Below are 20,302 nucleotides of genomic sequence, written 5' to 3'. Positions count from 1 at the left end.
ATTTTATCCCAGGGTCATTTTATGTAGCTCCGGATAGCCAGAAACTGTATCACTTTGTAGCCTAGGCTAAACTCTAAGGGGAAATAATAAGTATCATCTTCCTAGAATTCTGGGATTTATATAAATATAAATACTACCACACACAGCTTTCCTTAAACCATTTTATAGAGAATTCTCACTTATTCCTCACCACAACCCTACAATAGGAGGTGCTACAGATAAGAAAAATGAACCATAAGTCAGGTTATTGGCCCAAGGTTCAGTTAATAAACATAGGCATGGGATTCTCAATTCTAGAAGTCTGACTCTAGTACCCATTTAACCAACCCCCCCCCTTTTCCCTCCAGGGACAGGGTCTCACTATGTAGCTCTGGCTGTGCTGGAACTAGCTCAGTAGACCAAGCTGACCTCGAACTCACAGAGAGCTACCTTTCTCAGCCTCCAGTGCTGGAATTAAAACCATGAGTCACCACTGTCAGATAGCCACTCATCTTTTTCATTCACTAGGTTGTCTTTTTTTGAGATAGGATCTCACTACAAGTAGCCTTGGGTGGCCTAGAAGTAGCATGTAGACCATGCCAGCCTTAGTAGTATTTTTCTCTCTCAACAAAATTGCAGACTGTTCTTTGAGGCATTTATTTTAAAAAGAATTTACAGCTAAAAACACATTTTATGTGGAGCTGGAAAATGGCTCAATGGTTAAGAGTACTTACTGCTCTTCCAGAGAACATAGGTCTGGTTCCTAGCACCCTCATGTTAGCCCCTGTCTCAGGGGGTCCACACCTTCTTCTGATCTGAGGGCACCAGGCACATACATATATACATACACACACACACACACACACACACATGCAAGCTAAATATACACACACAAAATAAATATTTAACTAAAAGTTAAAAAAAAATACAAATTGCTAAGAGGCTTAATTAATTAATCAATATTTATTCTCTAGGCTCCCCATTGTGTATGTTCATGTTCATCACAGCATGCATGTGGTGGTCAGAGAACAACTTTGTAGAGCTGGTTCTCCTTTTTAACCTTTACATGGGTTCTTCTGATTGAACTAAAGTCTACAGTATTGCACAAGCAAGTACTTTTACCCAGCCATCCTGGCAGTTCCATTTTAAACTCTTCAAGAAATGAGCAACAGAAAAATCTGTATCAAAATTTCAGAAGGAAACTACTAACCATCACATGAAAACAGTCATTTGCAAAAATCAATATTGTTATTTTGGTTTCTTGGTTTTGTTTCTTTAATTTCGTTTTGAAACAGGGCCTTACTACACCATAGTCCAGGCTGGCCTCAAACTCTCAATCCTCCTTGCCATAGAGCGCTGGAATTATAGGTGTGCACAAATAAACACATCCAACTCAAAATTTATTAATTTTTAAAATATGGAGCACTTCACAAATTTTCATGTTATCCTTTGCAGAGGGGCCATGCTAATCTTTCTGTATTGTTCCAATTTTAGTATATGTGCTGCCAAAGCAAGCACAAAATTTAATGTTTTAATTTGTCTTACTCTTTAGCATAAGTTGTTTCACTTACCCATTAATTTCACTAACGTTTCTCACACTCAAAATAACTTCAAGCTAGGTGTAATGCAGCATGCCTGTAGTCCTAGCTACTAAAGAGGCTGAACTGCAAAGTCAGTTGAACCCTATAGTTTACAGACCACCTAGGCAACACAGCAAGACCCCATCGCAAAAGGAAAAACAAAATCTGAAAACCACAAAACAATTATTTCCTATTTTCCATGAACTAATTGTTGGGTACTATAAACTGCCAGAATGATTTCTGAATTGTTTCTGTAAATTTACCAGGAAGAATTATTTATATTCCCACTTGTATCAGGCAATATTCTTCCTACACTTCTTCCCTTTATTATTTTTTTTAAAGATTTATTTATTATGTATACAGCATGTTTGCCTGCGGCCAGACGAGGGCACCAGATCTCATTACAGATGGTTGTGAACCACCATGTGGTTGCTGGGAATTGAACTCAGGACCTCTGGAAGAGCAGTCAGTGCTCTTAACCTCTGAGCCATCTCTCCAGCCCCTCTTCCCTTTCTTTAACCTTTAAATATGACTACAAATATCACTCTGCACTGATTTTCAAGTTTCAAATTATTTTCTTCAATGAATAAACTAGAGGAGGTAGAAAATAAGATGCCAAAAAGCATCAAAGGCAGAAGTCCTCTTCACCCTCCCTAACATCAATTCACTGGGCATGCTAATACAGTCTCTTCTTGAACAACGAAACACAAGCTTCTGCCGGGAATCAGCACCTATATTATAACACTCAGGACTTAGAGCTTAACAAAAATGTCATTTATCTCACTCTCAACCAAACAATCTTGAGGTCCTATCAATAAATTTACAAGAAATTGAGAAATTTAAGGTACAGGGTAAAGTATTCTGCTATATTGCACCACAGTCAGCAATACCTCATCTGATCAATACTGATTCAGAAACAACTCTAATATACACATTTTCTAACTTAAAAAAACAAAACAAAACAAAATTAAAACATAATGCCAATGTCTGAACTAGGAAAAAAAATCTACTCCATAGAATAGTCTAAGTAGGATGGTAAGTCACTTAAACAATGTTACTCTGAGAAAAATAAAATATACAAAATACGTGACTTGCCCCTATAATCCCAGCACTGGGGAGACAGAGGCAAGAAAACTGTAGCAAAACAATCATCCTTACCAGTTCTCTAGGGTATACATGAACCTAGTGGTTAAAATTCAAGTACACTTTATAGACTATCTCTTAGCAGTGCCTTTGAAATTGGGGGAAAGGAAGCCAGGCGGTGGTGGTGCACATCTGTAATCCCAGCACTCGGGAGGCAGAGGCAGGCGGATCTTTGTGAGTTCAAGGCCAGCCTGGTCTACCAAGTGAGCTCCAGGAAAGGCGCAAAGCTACACAGAGGAAACCCTGTCTCAAAAAAAAAAGGAAAGAAAGAAAAGAAAATAAATTGGGGGAAAGGAATTTGGAATTTGAATTTGTTTGGGGCACAAACCCAAGCCAATCCATTTACCCATACAGTAGTGCTACAGGAGGAATCTTTACCCTACTTAATTGTGATCGGTCCTAAAACTGTCACTGTCACCCATTTTTACAGAGCAGGTTAAGTGCTCCCCTCTTTTTTTTGAGACAGGGTTTCTCTGTGTAGCCCTGGCTGTCCTGGAACTCACTCTGTACACCAGGCTGGTCTCAGAATTCAGAGGTCCACCTGCTGAGTGCTGGGATTAAAGGCTTGTGCCACCAAAGCCCCCTTAAGTGCTCTTAAGTGATTTCCAAGCAGTGATAAAACGTTCAATGAGCAAAGAAGTAAAAGAAAAAAAAAGGTTACCCTCCTCAGGTGGATCTCTGAGTTCAAAGCCAGCCAGGTCTACAGAGCAAGTTCCAGGACAGTCAGGGCTACACAGAGAAACCCTGTTTCAAAAACCAGGGGCTAGGGGAATACAAGGGACACCTTCATCACTGCCATCTCTTATGATCAGCAAAAATCAGTTCAGTAAGTATCCAAAAACTTATCTATTAACTTCTGTGGCCAGTTTTACAAAAAGAAAAAAGAAAGTTTACAAACAGCTTTCATGATCTTTTAGAGGTTGGGGATTTAGGTCAGTGGTAAAGCACTTGCCTAGCAAGGGCAAGGCCCTGGGTTCGAGCCTCAGCTCAAAAAAAAAAAACAACAAAAAAAAAAAAAACAGTGTTTGGCTCATGATCTTTTAGAGGAGAAAGGGCAGAACAAAAACAAAGTTATGTTTCAAACAGGGCACAAAGAGGCAGAAAAAGATCTCTTTGAAGCCAGCCTGGTCTACATAGGGCCACCAGAGCTATACAGTGAGACCCTATCTCAAACAAACAAACAAACGAACCACTAATTAATTAATTAAAAGTTACATTTTGGCCGGCGGTGGCGGTGGTGCACACCTTTAATCCCAGCACTCAAGAGGCAAAGTGAGTTCCAGATCCAGGACAGGCACCAAAACTACAGAGAGAAACCTTGTCTCAAAATAAATAAATGAATAAATGAATGAATGAATAAAAAATGCATTTCACAGTTTTGTGCAACCATACCAAACAATTTTTTTTTCTGGGAGGGGGCTGGGGGGGAAGGGGAATAGGGAGGGGTGTCCGAGACAGGGATTTTCTCTGTATGGCCCTGGCTGTCCTAGAACTCACTTTGTAGACAGACTAGAGTGGCCTCAAATGGGGATCCAACTGCCTCTGCCTCCCAAGGCATGTGCCACCTTGACTGGCCTGAATACAGTTTTTAATGGATCAAATGCAAATACTGAAATACAAACATAAAAGTACAAAACAAAAAACAAATAAATAAATAAAGGTTTTTATCCTTTCCCATTTTAACACAAAATGTGAACCTATATCAAGTCATTGGAATCACTGGTGCAATTTCACAATGTACCTAGGGTCCTCTTAATTCTACATTAGTACCTAACCTTAGAAATCCAAGAATGGGGTGGAGAAGGTGGAGCCCACCTTTAACCCTAGCATGAGGAAGGCAAAGGAAGGGAGATCTTGGTGAGTTTGAGACCCACGAAGTCTACAAAGGGAATTCCAGGACAGCTTTGAGCTCTTACACAGAGAAATCCTGTTTTGGAAAAAAACAAAAAAAAAAAACAAAAATACCACAAAAGACAAAATTCAGAAGTTGGGTGTAAATACTTATCTATTTTGTAATACTTCAGTTTACAGCTCACTGGACCTAGTAGTTGCTTTCTTATAAAGAAAAGGCAATCAAATACTCTTGATCTTACACTACAATTGTACAAACCTAATTAACTTCTTGTTTGTCGTCTGTGTGTGTTGTGGTCATCCCTCACCCCCTACACACACAGGGGTTACCTGTGTAGCCCTGGCTGTCCTGAAACTTGCTCTGTAGACAAGGCTGGCTAATTTACTGTTTAAAAGTTTGTAGAGTCCAGAATTTTTACCAGCTCTAGATAAAACAAAAATGAGGCACAATAAACAACTTTCTTTTACATTTATCAAATGCCGAACTGACATCTTGAAAATCGAAATATAGACACTGAAAGTTTTACCATCACATCTGTTCCTGGATGCAAAGAACTATCCAAACATAATGGTACCCTTCATAAGTTCAGGAAGGGGCAGCATTTCTTTGTACTCACTCCTCTAGCCCTGCAAGAACAACTAGAAACGGAGGCCTATACCGTTTAAATTGTATGTGAACTGGGTTTGGTGACACAGACCTTTAATCCCACCAGTGGGGAGGCAGAAGCAGGTGAATCTCTCTAAATCCCAGGCCAGTCAGGGCTATGCAGTGATACCCTGTGTCCAATTAAAAAAACAATGGGCTGGAGAGAGGACTTGGCAGTCAAGAGCACTGGCTGCTCCTACAGAGGACCCAGGTTCAATTTCCAGAATCCACATGGCAGCTCACAACTGTCTGTAACTACAGTTCCAGGGGACCTGACACCCATGGCAAAACACGAAGACACATAAAACAATTAATTTTTAAAAAATTAAAAAACAAAACAAAACAAAAAAACAAGCCTGGCATTGTGGCACAGGCCTCTAATCCCAGCACTCAGGAGGCAGAGGCAGGAGGTTCTTTGTGAGTTTGAACCCAGCCTGTCTGATCTACACTGAAAGTTCCAGGACAGTCAGAGACACACAGAAAGACTCTGTCTACAAAAACAAAACAAAAACAAAAAAAACTACTGGAAAATAAATTCAAGAAGAGCAAAAAATTAACTCAATACAACTTTTAGAAAAAAGTTACTATTATTAATATAAATTTTTAGTACCAAGAATAAATCAATTTCAGTGTTGAATTTTTTTCATATTTAAAACTCTAGTAATTGGAGCAGGGCAGTGGTGGCGCAGGCCTTTAACCCCAGCTCTTGGGAGGCAGAGGCAGGTGGATCTCAGTTCCAGGACAGCCTGGGCTACACAATGAAACAAATCAAAACAAAACCAAAGAAGAAGAAGAAGTTAAGGAAAAAGACTCCAGTAATTGTATTCAAAGATATGCAAAGCAAGTTTTGCTTTTTAACCAGGAAAATTAACCAAAGCTATACAAGTTAGCTAAGTACACAGACCAGTCATAGAGAATACAGTAGTCTATCTGAACAGAAATGTTTGAATAGAACTTCAAGACTAAGCCACTTAAACTAGGATTTTTCAAATTAATTCCTTTAAAAAGTTTTCCATATGGTATTTCATGTTACTGGCTAGGTCAAATATGGTACCATGTGAACATGTTACAGAACTACATTTATTGCATGGGTAGGAGGTGGGGTGGCAAAAAAATGCACAGGAGAATTTCTATAAACATTCTCTATACCTACAAAGGAACATATTCAGATGAATTCTGAAGACATAATTTTTTAAAAATCCTCTAAGACTACAGAAACTTTACCCTGAATGTTCATGTGTAACTAAAGTTAGAGCCTTTGAGAAAACTCAAGACTCGTCCTTCCTTCCCAACTGCAGGTTGACAAACTCATGGGTCACAGAATACAGTTTCTAGAAGCAAAGTAAAGCACTTGCTCTATCTTACTTTCCTGCTTTAAGTAAGTCCTACTCAGAAACATGGCCAACAAGTTCTCCACCAACTTCCAGGGTACATTTAACTCCACTGTGCACTCTCACTGGCGGCGGAGAGATGACGCTGAGCCTGTTCTGAGTTAAAGAGGTGGTTGTAGGAAGAGGGAACATCGTGTGGACTGTCAGATGACCGGCCATGATTCTTTTTCATTATCCTGGCCTCTCAAACAACTCCGAGAGCAAAAGAGAACCAGGTCGGTGACCATCAGAACAGTAACACCAAACTAACAGTAAGCAGAAAAAAGGGGATGATGGAAAGTCTCCCTGCATTTCTCCTAACAAAGGGGCAGAGTGAAAAGAATCCCTTGATCTTGTAAACTGAAATAGCAAAAGTCAAAAAAATAAAGCATACACACAAGACCTACTACATATTTTTAAACTTGAACAATCACTTTATGAAGTTCATGACTGGGACTCTGTCAACTTCTAATCTCCATTTCTAAGTACCAAATTCCAGAAAAACTTTATCTTTTTCTCTTTCTTCCTAAATAAGTGACAAGTGCAAAGAAAATGTCTCGGGTCTCCTCACCTGAAGACTGAGTTTGAGACATTTTCCGTTTCACACTAAATACAAATAAAATGAACTGCGTTCCATACTGATTCTTAAGGCAAAAACGGGGCGAGGAGACCAAAGAATAGTATTGTGTTAAACTTCACGTTACACTTAAAATCCTGGATCACACACACCCCTAAGATTTTTCTGCCACCCCTATTCCTCAACAGAAAATCTGCACAGAACAAAAAATTTTTAAAGTGGAAAGCAGAGGAAAAGAACAAAGTGCAATTGGGGAGAAAGATTTGAAATCTCTCACTCACCAGTAACAAAAAAAAAAAAAAAAAAAAAAAACTAAAAGTGCATGAAAGTCCTTACACACAATCGTACCGGCATTTCCCAATTTAAATTGCAAGGGGCCAACAATGAAGGCCCATGCAGCAACCCACTTCCGAGCTCCTAATTCCAGAACACACAACGATGTGACATGACATAGTGTTGCAATGAATGTATCAGAAGGCAAAGAAAATGGTCGGGCCACTGGACGTCTTCAACCAGCCCATTCAAACACCTTTAAAATTAAACATGGGCCGAGGAACGGGGAAGAGAGATACAGAAATACAAAAAAAAAAAAAAAAAGATGCAACAAGCAGAAAAGACGAGGGGAAAGGTGGAGGGAGGGCCGGGAGTCCCGAGACTAACCTGTGCCGTCGCTGGCCGACGCCGAGAGGGCCGGAGATGAGAGTTTAGGCCGCTTGGCTGAAGGCGGCCCCGGTTCCACCACATTCTCGGCCATTTTTAATTCTTTCGGAGATACAGCCGAGGGAAAAAAAAGGAGAATCCCGAGGAAACCTCTTCTTCGGCCCGGGGTCCCCGCCCCGCTCCTAAGGGTGGGCTCGGGAGCTCCGCCGCCACCCAAGCGGGGTGGGGGGGAGGAGGTGGGGGAAGTTCCTTTTTCTCTTCGCCCGGTGGCGGTGGCCGGAGAGGGATGCGGACTCAACAGAAATGGTAGGGGCAAGTGCGAGGGGCCGGGCCTAAAGCCGGGCCCGGAGGAGGGCACGGCAACACCGATCCGACGAGCGCGTCCGCCGCAGCGAAGCCTCGGCAAACTCACAGCTCTACACACGCAGTCCCCAGCCCGCCGCGGCGGGCCCTTGCCCGGCCGAGGTCTCTCGGAGCTGCTCCGCCGCCGCCGCCGCCATCAGCTTCTTCCTCCTCGGCGCTGTCCTCCTCCTTCGCATCGCCACAAGGAGGCGGGGGCGAAAAAGGGGGGAGAGGAGGAGGCGACCAGAGACACTCACCTCCTCCCGGTGCCCCCTCCCGGGCCTGCGCCCCCACCCTGCGAGCCCTCCTCCTCCTCCTCCTCCTGCTGCTGCTGCTGCTGCCGCCGCCGCCGCTGCGCTCCGCGCCGCCGCCGCCGCCGCCGCACCGGCCCCTAATGGCCGCACTGAGCTCACCCGAGCCGAGAGCCAGACTGGCGCCGCAGCCGCCTCACATCGCGCAGCGGACGGCGGAGGCGCGGCGACAACGCCGAGCGTGGAGCTGGCCGGCCCCGAGGGCCGAGGGGGGCCGGGCCGAGTAGGGCCGCCCGCCCGCCCGCAAGCCCGCGCTGACGCCGAGCCCACCGACGCGGCCTCCCCGCGCGCCGCGCTCTCCGCCTCCGCCCGCCAAGCCCCGCGGAAGAGAAATAAGGACGGCCGCCTCTCCGGCCCTCACCCCCGGCAGCCAGGTGCCGGGAGCTCCCGCCCCCCCACCACACACACACACACACACACACCCCCGGGGGCTCGGCTCGGCTCGGGGCCGCCTTGGACGGCGGGCAGAGACGCCGCGGGGCGCGCGGGGTTATGTAATGGTCCCCCCCCCCCGCCGCCGCCGCCGCCTTAGGCGTCGACGCCGGCCCCGGGCCGCGGTGGGGGTGTGTGCGGGCAGGAGCGGGCTGGGGGTCGCCTCAGCCCGTGCGCCCCGGGCCCCCTGCCAGTGTCTCGACCGCGGCCGCTGCTCTCCGGCCCGGTCCCCTCCGCACTCCCTGCTCCCGCAGTTCGCACTCAGCCGGGCGTCCCGCTTGCCCTACTCTTCGCCCGGTCCCTCTCGCTCTCGCTCTCTCTCCCTCTCTCTTCCCCCCCCCCTCCCCAGCCTATCACACAAACAAGATGGCGGCTGTTGTTTCTTGCTTCTGCCGAATCCTCCTTACAGGATAGCGGTAGCGGCGGCGGCCGGAAATGAGCCAAGATGGGGGCGGGGGGAGCAGAGAGAGGGGCGGGGCTGATCCTCTTGGGGGCGGGGCGTGGGCGGGGCCTCGCCCTGGCAGCTCACACAATGGGGGAAGCGGCGCCGGGGGGGGGCGGTGCCAACTCCCAATCACGGGATCCGCCCAAGGGCCCGACGCGGTAGGCGCTTCCGCAAACTCCCCCCTCCGGCGTCACTCGGTGGCTCCCTTTAAAGGGGAGGTTTTAAAGAAGGGGGGGTTCAGGGGGTAGACTTAGAACGTATTTTCAGTCGGTGGACATTTACGGGAGAAGGTGCTGGGGCTGGGTCTCTGCGCAGTCGGAGCTCGGGCGCTGCTCCATGAAGGCGCAGTGGCACGGTCGGAGCGCTTGAGTTTTGCCCACGCAGGTTGATCGTTAGAACCCTATTAAATCCGCCAGGCACCTGCTGTGTTTCGGGATGGAAACACACTGCATCCCCATCATCGCCTTTTCGAAAGGAGCGATTCGTTTCCCAAAGTCACACTGCGAGTCTTTTCCATTTTCTCTGAAAGATCCGATTCAAAAGGAAAAATTTGGACAACGAAAATATTGATAATTACAAAAACGGGGTGGGGGGAGGAACACAGCTAGTGGGAGGCTATCCAGGACTAGACCCCGCGTGCACTTTTGCCCTTCATGTGTCTACACATCCTCATTAGGTACCACTCTCAAAAAAGAAGCTTTGAGAACTATTTTTCTGAATCTGCCTGAAACTTCCAAGATCCTTTGGGGGGTATTTCCAACCCTCTCTAACGGATGAGCTTAATAAAAGACCATGTTATGTAGCACCTTCAAAGGAGTGTAAATATGGGAGAAGACAAAAATGTTAAGTGCTAAAGATAATGTAACACTAGAAGAAAGTGAGGAAATGGTCTTGTGAAGTCCAGTGTGTAAGGCAGCCTAATTTCGCAGCAGAAAGCAAGGACCATGCTTTTAGGTTCTCTGTGGTTAGCATCCTAAAAGCAAGGGAACATGGCGAGGTTCTAAGTGATACTAAGAGAAACTTTGAAGCCATTACCAATTGGATGGGTAGTGGGCTTGCCTACTGTTCCCGAGACCTTAAATTCAGACACCAGCACTGCCAGGAAAATATATTTTTTTTCTCAGATTTGTTTTTCTTTTGTTTGGTTTGGTTTTGGTTTTTCGAGACAGGGTTTTGCGCCTTTTCTGGAACTCGCTTTGTAGAACTCACAGAGATCCGCCTGCCTCTGCCTCCCGAGTGCTGGGATTAAAGGCGTGCGCCACCACCGCCCGGCCAGATTTGTTTTTTTAATTACATTTATTTCATGTGTCTCTGTTGGTATGTATAAGTGTGTGGACATGTATGCCCGTGGCCCAGGTGTGGCGGTCAGAGCACAATCTGGAGAGGTCAGGCTTTAGCAGTTTGTTTCTACACCTGCTGAACCTTCTCATCAGGCCGTATTTTCTCATATTTCACACCTTCCCCTGTTTTGCCATTCTTCTGGACTTCCTCAGTGTTTGCAGATGTTTTACTTCTAAAAGAATAGTTTGAGAAACTAGAATTAGCTGGGGGGTTGGACATGCACGCTTTTAATCCCAGCACTTGGGAGGCAGAGGCAGGCAGGTGGGTCTCTGCATTCCAGACCAGTCTGGTCTATGGGGCAAGTTCCAAGTCAGCCTGGGCTACACAGAGAGATGCTTTCTGGAAGAAAGAGAGAGACAGACAGACAGACTAGAATGGAGGCTGGTGAGGTGGCTCAGCTGGATAAGGTGATTGCCACCAAATCTGAAGACCAGATTCCTGGAGCCATGTAGTAGAATGAAAGAACTAACTCTGAAAAATGAACAAACATCTAAAGCTGATGATCCTATGGAGTAGCTCTAATAAATTTTGTCTTGTGATCTTCAAACCTAGTTCAGGCAAACTAGTGGGCAGAAAAAAATACGTACAGTACCTAGAAATTGAAGCCAGGGCTTAGCTCAACCAGGCAAATATTCTGCTGCTGAGCTAGTTACCTCCCAACCCCCAAGTCAAAGTGTTTTTGATTTTCACTTTGAGACATGTCTCATTAAACGTCCAGGCTAGCTTTGAACATGCAGTCCTCCAGTTGCAGTCCCTGAGTGCTATAATGATAGGCGTAGGTTACCACACATGACTCGTGAGGTGCCTTCTTAAAACTGTTATGGGACAGGCTGGTGAAGTGGATCAGTTGGCAGACTGCTCTTCTAGAATGCGAGACCCTGGGTTCATTTGGCATCACAAAGACTGGACATGATTTATACACACCTGTAATCCCGGTACTTGGAGAGTGGGGGCACAGAGGTGGACAAGAAGGCAGGCCAGGAACAAGACCCTAAGGTTAACCTCTACCACATCAAAAGTGGGACAGATATGGTGGCATATGCCTCTAAATCCAGTACTTGGGAAGAGGAAGCAAGGGGATCTGTTAGTTTGAGGCTATCCTGTTCTACATAATGATTTCCAGGACAGGCAGACATAGAAAGACCCAGTCTCAAAAAAAAAAAAAAAAAAAAAAAAAAAAAGCAGGATCTTGGGGGCTGGAGAGACCACTGAATGATTAAGAGCATTGGCATTGGTATTGGCTGCTCTTCCAGCAGACCCAGGTTTGATTCCCAGCATCCCCATGGCAACTTACAACCATCTGTATAACTCCGGTTTGAAGGGACCCTATGCCCTCTTCTGAACTCCAAGGGCACCAAGCATGCATGTGGTCCACATACATACATGTAGACAAAACACTCATAGATCTTTTTTAAAGTGGGATTATATCGAATGTAATCAAGAACTGTGGAGTTTCATGTGTAGATTAAGACTGGGATAGCCAGGCATGGTGCCACATGCCTTTATCCCAGCATTCAGGAGATGGAGGGAGGCATGTAGCTGGGAGTTAAAGGCTAGCCTGATCTATACAGAGTTCTACAGAGACACCCAAAAGAAAAAAAAATCTGTGGTCATTGGGTTGGGGCTATAACTTTTTGGAGTAGCTGTCTGATAGGTGTGAATCTTGGGATCTATCTCCAGCATTAAAAAAAGAAGAGAAAAAAACATTTACAAAAAAGAAGTTGTCTCTTGTCGACTTGGGGACCCAGGAGACAACAGAGACTTAGGCAAATTAGTCATCTGTAAGGTGAGTTTCATAATCAGGCCTACTTTATTCTATGGCTGAGTGGTAGAGCATGCAGTTAGCTTGCACAAAGCCTTGGGTGCCATCCTCATCACAGGGTAAGGGGAGGACAGTATTACCACAGTCAGTGACTGGTACACAGTGACTACTCCATAGACCTTCACCACTTCACCATCTATCCTATGGAACTCAGAAGAGATGGAGGCAGGGGAGATCTCAATTTGGACACCAGCCTGAGTGATAGAGACTCAAACCTGTGAATAATAAATCAATGAAAAGGAAAGAATTGTATATAACTCAAAGGAGGTCTAGGAAGATGGACCAGTTGGAAAAGTTGCCACACAAGCATGAGGCCCAAGATGATTCCAAGCCCACCCCTCACCCCCAAAAAACATGATCGCTCACACCTGTAACCCTAACATTGAGGAGGACAAAGACACAAGAACAAACTGCCAAACTGGTGTGCTCCAACTTCAGTAAGAGACCCTGCCTCAAAAAATAAGGTAGAGAGGAATAGAGGAAGACATCCAGCATTGACTTCTGGTCTTTACATGCATGTACACACAAGACCATATACTCATGCATGCATTCATGACACAAGCTATTAGAAGAATAAAGATGGAATTATAGCCCACTGAAACCTCAACACGAATAATTCACTTTCTCAGGGGTCCTGATGATTGCCACAGATGGGAACCCTAGATTGTGGATATAAGAACAGAGGAGGGAAGGCATTATCCTGGTGTGTGCCCATCAGTAAAGTTTTGTGGAGGCCAAGATACTCTCCACATGATCCACAGGTATGGGGACCACAGTTCATTTCTGTATCCAGCCCTTTTTGTTTTTGTTTGTTTGTTTGGCTGGGGTTTTTTGTTGTTGTTGTTGTTGTTGTTGGGGTTTTTTTGTTTTTTGGTTTTTTTTTTTGTAACAGTGTTTCTCTGTGTAGTCTTGTAGCCTTGGTTGTCCTAGAACTCACTCTGGAGCCCAGACTGTAGCCTCAAAACTCAGAGCTCTTCCCCTTCCTCTGCCTCCAAGTGCTGAGATTAAAGGTACGCACCACCACCCAGCTTTACTTCCAGGTCTTAATAAGTCTCCTCCAGAAAAGAAAAGTTTCAATTCTGAAGAAACTGCCACTTAATGGCATCTGAATTAGTTCAATTCCTGGAAGCACCAGACTGGATGGTTCTTGCTAGGACACACTAGCAAGGAATTGTGGAGAGATACAGATACAGAGTTTCGGTTTGGGAAACTAAGAACTTCTGGAGTTGATGTGAATACATGTGAGTGCACTGAACTATGAACTTAATTGGTTAAAATAGAAGCTGAATGTGGGATACCTGTAAATTCCAACTCTAAGGAGACAGAGGCAAAGAATTGAAAGTTTGGAATGTCAAGGCCAGCCTGGGAAATAGGCAGCACATCTTGAAATTTATTTGTTTTGTTTTTCAATACAAGGTCCTAATTGTCCTGGAACTCACTAGATAGCCTAGGCTGGCCTCGAACTCACAGAGAGACCTGCCTGCCTCTGACCCCTGAGTGCATGTACCAGCTATGTTTTTGTTTGTTTGATTAAAAAAAAGATTAGCCTGGCAGTGGTGGCACACACCTTTAACTGGTCTACAGAGTGAGTTCCAGGACAGGCTCCAAAGCTATACAAAGAAACCCTGTCTCAAAAAACCAAAAAAATAAAATTAATATGTGAGATTTAGTTTGGTATAATGGCACATGCTTTTAATCCCAGCACTCAGGAGGCAGAAGCAGGCCTGTGAATCTGTGAGTTCAAGTCCAGCCTGGTCTACATGGTGAGTTTCAAGACAGACAATAGTGGGACCCTGTCTCATAGAAATAAAGGTGGGGGGAGATAAGTAAGGAGATGTATTAGGTTGGTATAAGCTGTAGTTCAACAATGTCTATCTTCATTTTGGAGAGGCTGAAAAACAGTGGCTGTTTAATGCATGAGCCTGGCTGTCTGAGCAATCCCAACCTGCCAAGACCCAAAGGAATCCTGGAGAACCACTGCTCTTCAGTCCACACTGGAAAGCTAAAGATACAGGGTTCTGGTGTCAGCAGGATAGATGGATTTGCCAGTGAGACATGAAATCAAAAAGGCAAAACCAAAAACTTTTCCCTGTGATTTCCTTATGCCCGGGTAATCACTGAGAGACATCTTTCACATTGCATTTCCCACTTCAATTTATCTAAAACCAAAACAAACAAAAAATCCCCTTTTAGGTGTACCCAGGGTCTCTTAGGTCATGCCTGATGGAGTAAAGTTGACAAGCAAAGATAACAAATACAACTTATTTATTTATGTATTTATTTATTTTGAGGTATGGTGTCATAATGTAGCCATTACTGGCCTGGAGTCCACAGAAATCTGCCTACCTATCCCTCCTGAGTGCTGAGATTAAAGACAATTAACACAAGCTACTATGCCAGTTTACTTGAGTTTTGACACGGTCTCAGTGTGTCTCGCTTCAGATTTGCAGCAATCCTCTTGTGTCAGCCTCCTGATGCTGGAATCACAGGAATGAGCCACCAAGCCCAGTGTCTTAGCTGTTTTACAATTGTTGTGACAAAAAAGCAGAGCCAAGTCAATTTATAGAAGAGTTTATTAGGGACTTACAGTTTCCTAGGCTGAGTGCATGACCATCACAGCGGGGAGCATGGCAGCAGGCAGACAGGCATGCTGATGGCACAGGAGCTGAGAGCTTACATCCTAATCCACAAGCAGGAAGATGAGAGAGAACTGACTGAGAAAATGCAGGCTTTTGAAACCTCCAAAACAACATCCTCCAACAAGGCCACACCTCCTAATCCTTCCCAAACAGTGGGGACCAAGCGTTTAAATATATGACCTATGGGGGCCATTTTCATTCACACTACCAACCCCACCTTTTATATTTTCCCCCTTTTTTCATTTATATGAGTGTTCTAGATGAATGTAAGCCTGCAGGCCAGAAAAGGACACCAGATCTCATTATAGATGGTTGTGAGCCATCATGTGGTTGCTGGGAATTGAACTCAGGACCTCTGGAAGAGCAGTCAGTTCCCTTAACCACTGAGCCATCTCTCCAGCCCCATATATTCCCTTTCCTATAAAGCCCTCTCTGTCAAGTACTGAGGCAAAGCCTGTAGTCTCAGCACTTGAGAGACTGAGGCAAGAGGATAATGAATGAAGGGGATCCCAAGCTATATAGTGAGAACCTTCTGAAAAAATAAGATGAGGCCGGGCGGCGGCGGCGGCGGCGCACGCCTTTAATCCCAGCACTCGGGAGGCAGAGCCAGGTGGATCTCTATGAGTTCGAGGCCAGCCTGGTCTACAGAGCAAGATCCAGGACAAGCACCAAAGCTACACAGAGAAACTCTGTTTTGAAAAACCATAAATAAATAAATAAATAAATAAATAAATAAATAAATAAATAAATAAGATGAACAGAAGATGACATTCAGGACCTTTCTGGATCACTCTCCACTGTATACAATGAGGCAGCGTCTATCACGTTAACATGGAGGTACCTGATTTGGATAGTTGAGGCAGCCAGCATGCTTTCGGGAATCATTTGTCTCTGCCTCCTAACCATTGAGGTTACAGACAGGCTCTCATACCTGCTTAGCAGTTTGCTGGAAATCCAAACCCTGCTCTTTAAGCTTGTACAGCAAGTATTTTGCCTGCTAGATGGTGTAGTAGGAATCTTAAAGAGTCTTACTAATAAAATCAAACCTGAAGCCAGTTATTGGGGTGAATGCTGGAAGATCAGAGAAGCAGAACAAGCCACAGTTACCTCACCTCGCCAGTTCCTCAGCTGGTCTTGTTTCTTCAGACTGGAAGCCTCTGAGTCCTCATCCAGAATGAATCTCAGCTGAACTGTGTTGCTCCAAAGCCTGAATGCTTCTCCAGCCAAATGCTTAACTAACTACATGCTTTACTCCTTTAGTTCCTGGTCCTCACGCCTTATCTACCTTTCTCTTTCTGCCCCCACTCCTTGGGAATAAAGGTTGGGTTTCTGGGATTAAAGGCGTGGGTCACCATGCTTAGCTGTTTCTAAAGTGGTCTTGAACTCAGAGATCCACCTGGCTCTGCCTCCCAAGCGCTGGGATTAAAGGCGTGTACCACCACTGCCCAACTTCTGCTATGGCTTACTCTTCCCATTTTCTAGCCTCTATTTTTGGCTTTGTTCTAGTGGCTGTCTATCCTCTGACCCCAGATATGTTTCGGGGAACACACAATATTTCAGGGAACACAATACCCACCACAAGATGGAGGCCTCTTTTTACCAAACTACTGCACTGTAGAGCAAGATCCTCCGTTCCTCACTCACCTGGTATGGAGACTGGGCACAGAAGCCTATGTGCATGAGCATCTGTGACTATGGGAAGGAAGAAAGGATGAGATGTAGAAAGGAAGAAAGGGAGGAAAGGAGGAACAGGAATGTTTTGTACATAAACACACACACATAACTAATACCTTTTCTGTGAAAATTAGAAGGCTGAAGAGATGGTTCAGTTTAAAAACACTGGCTGCTCTGCCAGGGGACATGGGTTTGATTTCCAGCACCCACATAGCCCCACATAATCATCTGTAACTCCAGTTCTAAGGAATTTGAAACCTTCTTCTGGCCTCCAGAAGTGTATCAGTAACACATGGTGGTACCCAAACATGCAAACAGTCCAAACACCTAAACACCTAAAATTAAAAAAGAAAAATAGTCAGGCATCTTGGCGCACACCTTTAATCCCAGCACTCAGGAGGCAGAGCCAGGCCGATCTCTGTGAGTTTGAGGCCAGCCTGGTCTACAGAGCAAGTTCCAAGACAGGCACGAAAACTACAGAGAAACCCTGTCTGGAAAAAAACAAAACCAAAAAAAAAAAAAAAAAAAAAGAAAAAAGAAAAAGAGAAAGAAAATATATTCTGATTGACTCAAAAGAAAAAAAAATTAAAATAAAAAACAAAAACCCACGACTCAGAATTGTTCTTTTGTATTCAAAAAGGAAGCTCTAAGGGATGGATGGTAAAAGAAACATATGCAAATAAGATGTTTTTTCAGTGCCTTGTCGTCCCTTAGCTCAAGCCATGCATGGTAACTATAGCTGCAATGTGTGGACCTATCAGACTGGAATATACCTAAACGATCTCAAAAGAGCTCTGCTCTGCCTGCTCTGCTCCAATCGGCAGAGCTCATCCTTTACTATTGTTGCTGTGTGACAGACAAGCTATTGGCTCCAGCCTTAATCCCAGCCTCGGGGGCGGGGCGGGGCGGGGCAGAGGCGGGGCGGGGCAGAGGCGGGGCGGGACGGGGGCGTGGCAAAGGGCATTTGGGAGAGCATCTTTCTCAGAATCCAAAGTAACGGGCATATCCTCTGCAGGAGGTACAACCCAATGCATCTAGTGTGCAGCCATAGGAGGACACTGTGGCATATGACCCTGAAGATAAAAATATCAAGCCAAGCCGGGAGGTGGTGGCACATGCCTGTAATCCCAGCACTCGGGAGGCAGAGGCAGGAGGAACTCCTGTGAGTTCGAGACCAGCCTGGTCTACAGAACGAACTGTAGGAAAGACGCAAAGCTGCACAGAGAAACCCTGTCTCGAACCCTCCCCCCCAAAAAAATCAAGCCAAAACAACAACAAATGAGCTCAAACCAGATGGTGGTGCACACCTTTAATCCCAATACTCTGGAGGCAGAGACAGGTGGATCTCTCTGAGTTTGAGGCCAGCCTGGTCTACAGAGCTAGTTCTAGGACAGCCAAGACTACCAAAGAAACCCTGTCTCAAAAACAAAGAAACAAATTAAATTAGTGGCTAAAGAGATATCTTAGTAGTTAAGCATACTAGTAGATCTTGAAGAGGACCTCCTAAGTTTGGGTCCCAAAAGCCACAACTGGCAGCTCATGACCACCTGACCTGTAACTCTAATTCCAGGGGCATTCTCTGAACTCCATAGGCATCTGCAATCATGTGTATACACCCACACCCACACAGAGACATACTTGTAATTTAAAATAAAAATAGGGAGCTGGCCAGGCTGTGGTGGCACACACCTTTAATCCCAGCACTCGGGAGGTAGAGGCAGGTGGATCTCTGTGAGTTTGAGGCCAGCCTGGTCTCCAAAGGAAAGGCACAAAGCTACACAGAGAAACACTGTCTCGAAAAACCAAAAAAAAAGAAAAAAAAAGGGAGGGGGGCTGGAGATGGCTCAGTGGTTAAGAGCACTGGCTGCTCTTCCAAAGGTTCTGAGTTCAATTCCCAGCAACCACAACCATCTGTAATGAGATCTGGCACCCTCTTCTGTATACATAATAAATAAATAAATCTTTAAAAATAAATAAATAAATAAATAAGTAGTTTTAAGTTAAATTTTATTTATTAAAACTGAGGAAAATTCACATGATATAATCAGCTAATTCCATGGAGGATCCATGCAGGTAAAAAAGGTGGCATCCTTAAATCTCACAGACTAAACATCACAAAGGAGTGTGTGTGTCTGTGTGTTTGTCTGTGCATGTGTGCGTGCGCGCGTGCGCTCATGAGTACGGATGTACATGGAGGCCAGAGGCATCAGATCTCCTGGAGTTACAGCAGTTATGAGCTGTTGGGTGTTGTTGCTGGGAAAGGAACAGCCTTCTTCAAGAGCACTATGATGCTTAACTGATGATCCCTCTCTTAGTCCAGTCCCTCTCACCCATTCTTTTTCTAAGACAGGGTCTCCTGATGCATCTTTGGTTGGTGTGAAACTCATTGTGTAGACCAGGGTGACCTCTGCCTCCTGAGTGCTGAGTTTGAATGCATGTGTGACCACCCGTTATTGAACCTCAGTTTAACTGTGCTTTATCCCAGCTCAGCTTTCTATGGAGACCTGATGAAGTCGACATGGTGGTCCACATTGGCAATTCCAACACCTGTGAGGCTGAGGCTGGAGGTTTGGTGCAAGTTTGAGACCAGCCCAGCCTATACAGAGTTCTAGGTTAGCCAGAGAAACAAAAAAAAAAGGATCCTAGCCTGTTGTAGAACTTTGAATGTGGCTCGGTTTAAAGCACCAAGACCTGGGTTCTATCTCAGCACTATATTAACTATGGAGTGGTATCCCTTCATACAAGACTCCAGTCTATCCTGGATGCTTAAGAGCCTGCCTCAAAAACACAAACAGGTAGCTGGAGAGATGGGTCAGTGATTAAAAACACCAGCTGCTCTTCCAGAACACTTGAGCTTCCCAGAACTCATCAGCATCAGGCGGCTGAGAACCACATACAATTACAGTTCCAAGGGATCTGTCGCCCTCTTTTGGCCTCTATAAGCACACACACACACACACACACACACACACACACACACACACACACACACACGGTATATACTGGCACAGACAGATAAGAGATCTAAACAGGCATAAAGAGAAATATACATAAAAATAGATCTTTAAAACAACAACAAACAAACAGAAATTCTGGGAACCCCCAGAATTTGCAGGCCAGCTAGCCTGGGCTACACAGCTGGAAACAACAAAGAGATCCCGGCCTCAAAGTCGAAGGTAAGGACAGATACCCAAGGCTGTCCTGTGATCTTCTCACCCCTGGCCAAGTCAAGCAGACATTGGTACTCATACACATGAGTGCACATGCACACTTATTACTTGCCCATGCATACACAGAGAGCAAGCTGACACCTTGCTTACACCCTGGGATGAAGCTGAGCAGGTTGAAGGCAAAGAACATACTTAGCATTCACAATATCCTGGTCCAAGGTCCAAAAAAAGTAAACAAGATGTTTTCCTGGGTGTTTTGTTTTGCTTTGTTTTTTGTTTTTGTTTTTTTTTTGAGACAGGGTTTCTTTGTAGCTTTGGAG

The 20,302-nt window shown here is 45.1% G+C and overlaps 1 protein-coding gene, 1 long non-coding RNA gene and 1 other non-coding gene across 3 annotated transcripts in view; 1 reads left to right on the top strand and 2 right to left on the bottom strand.

The window, feature by feature from the left end:
- The window catches only part of Ep300 (E1A binding protein p300), a 70,046-nt gene extending 60,748 nt beyond the window's left edge, over nt 1-9,298 (bottom strand). Inside the window, exon 1 of the mRNA XM_036207735.1 lies at nt 7,807-9,298. Coding sequence (XP_036063628.1) covers nt 7,807-7,900 — 94 coding nt within the window. The 5' untranslated portion in view covers nt 7,901-9,298. The remainder of the gene's footprint in view (nt 1-7,806) is intronic.
- Nucleotides 1,391-1,497, bottom strand: LOC118597559. Its single transcript, XR_004946857.1, has one exon. It is a non-coding gene; the product is annotated as a U6 spliceosomal RNA (small nuclear RNA).
- On the top strand, nt 8,734-17,904 carry LOC118596829. Its single transcript, XR_004946756.1, has 3 exons — nt 8,734-8,833; nt 13,129-13,260; nt 17,828-17,904. It is a non-coding gene; the product is annotated as an uncharacterized LOC118596829 (long non-coding RNA).
- The last annotated feature ends 2,398 nt before the right edge of the window (nt 17,905-20,302 follow it).

The sequence above is a fragment of the Onychomys torridus genome, chromosome 16 (genome assembly GCF_903995425.1).
Source record: "Onychomys torridus chromosome 16, mOncTor1.1, whole genome shotgun sequence".
NCBI lineage: Eukaryota > Metazoa > Chordata > Mammalia > Rodentia > Cricetidae > Onychomys > Onychomys torridus.
Note: the sequence above shows the minus strand (reverse complement) of the source record. Positions and strands in the feature narration are given on the sequence as shown.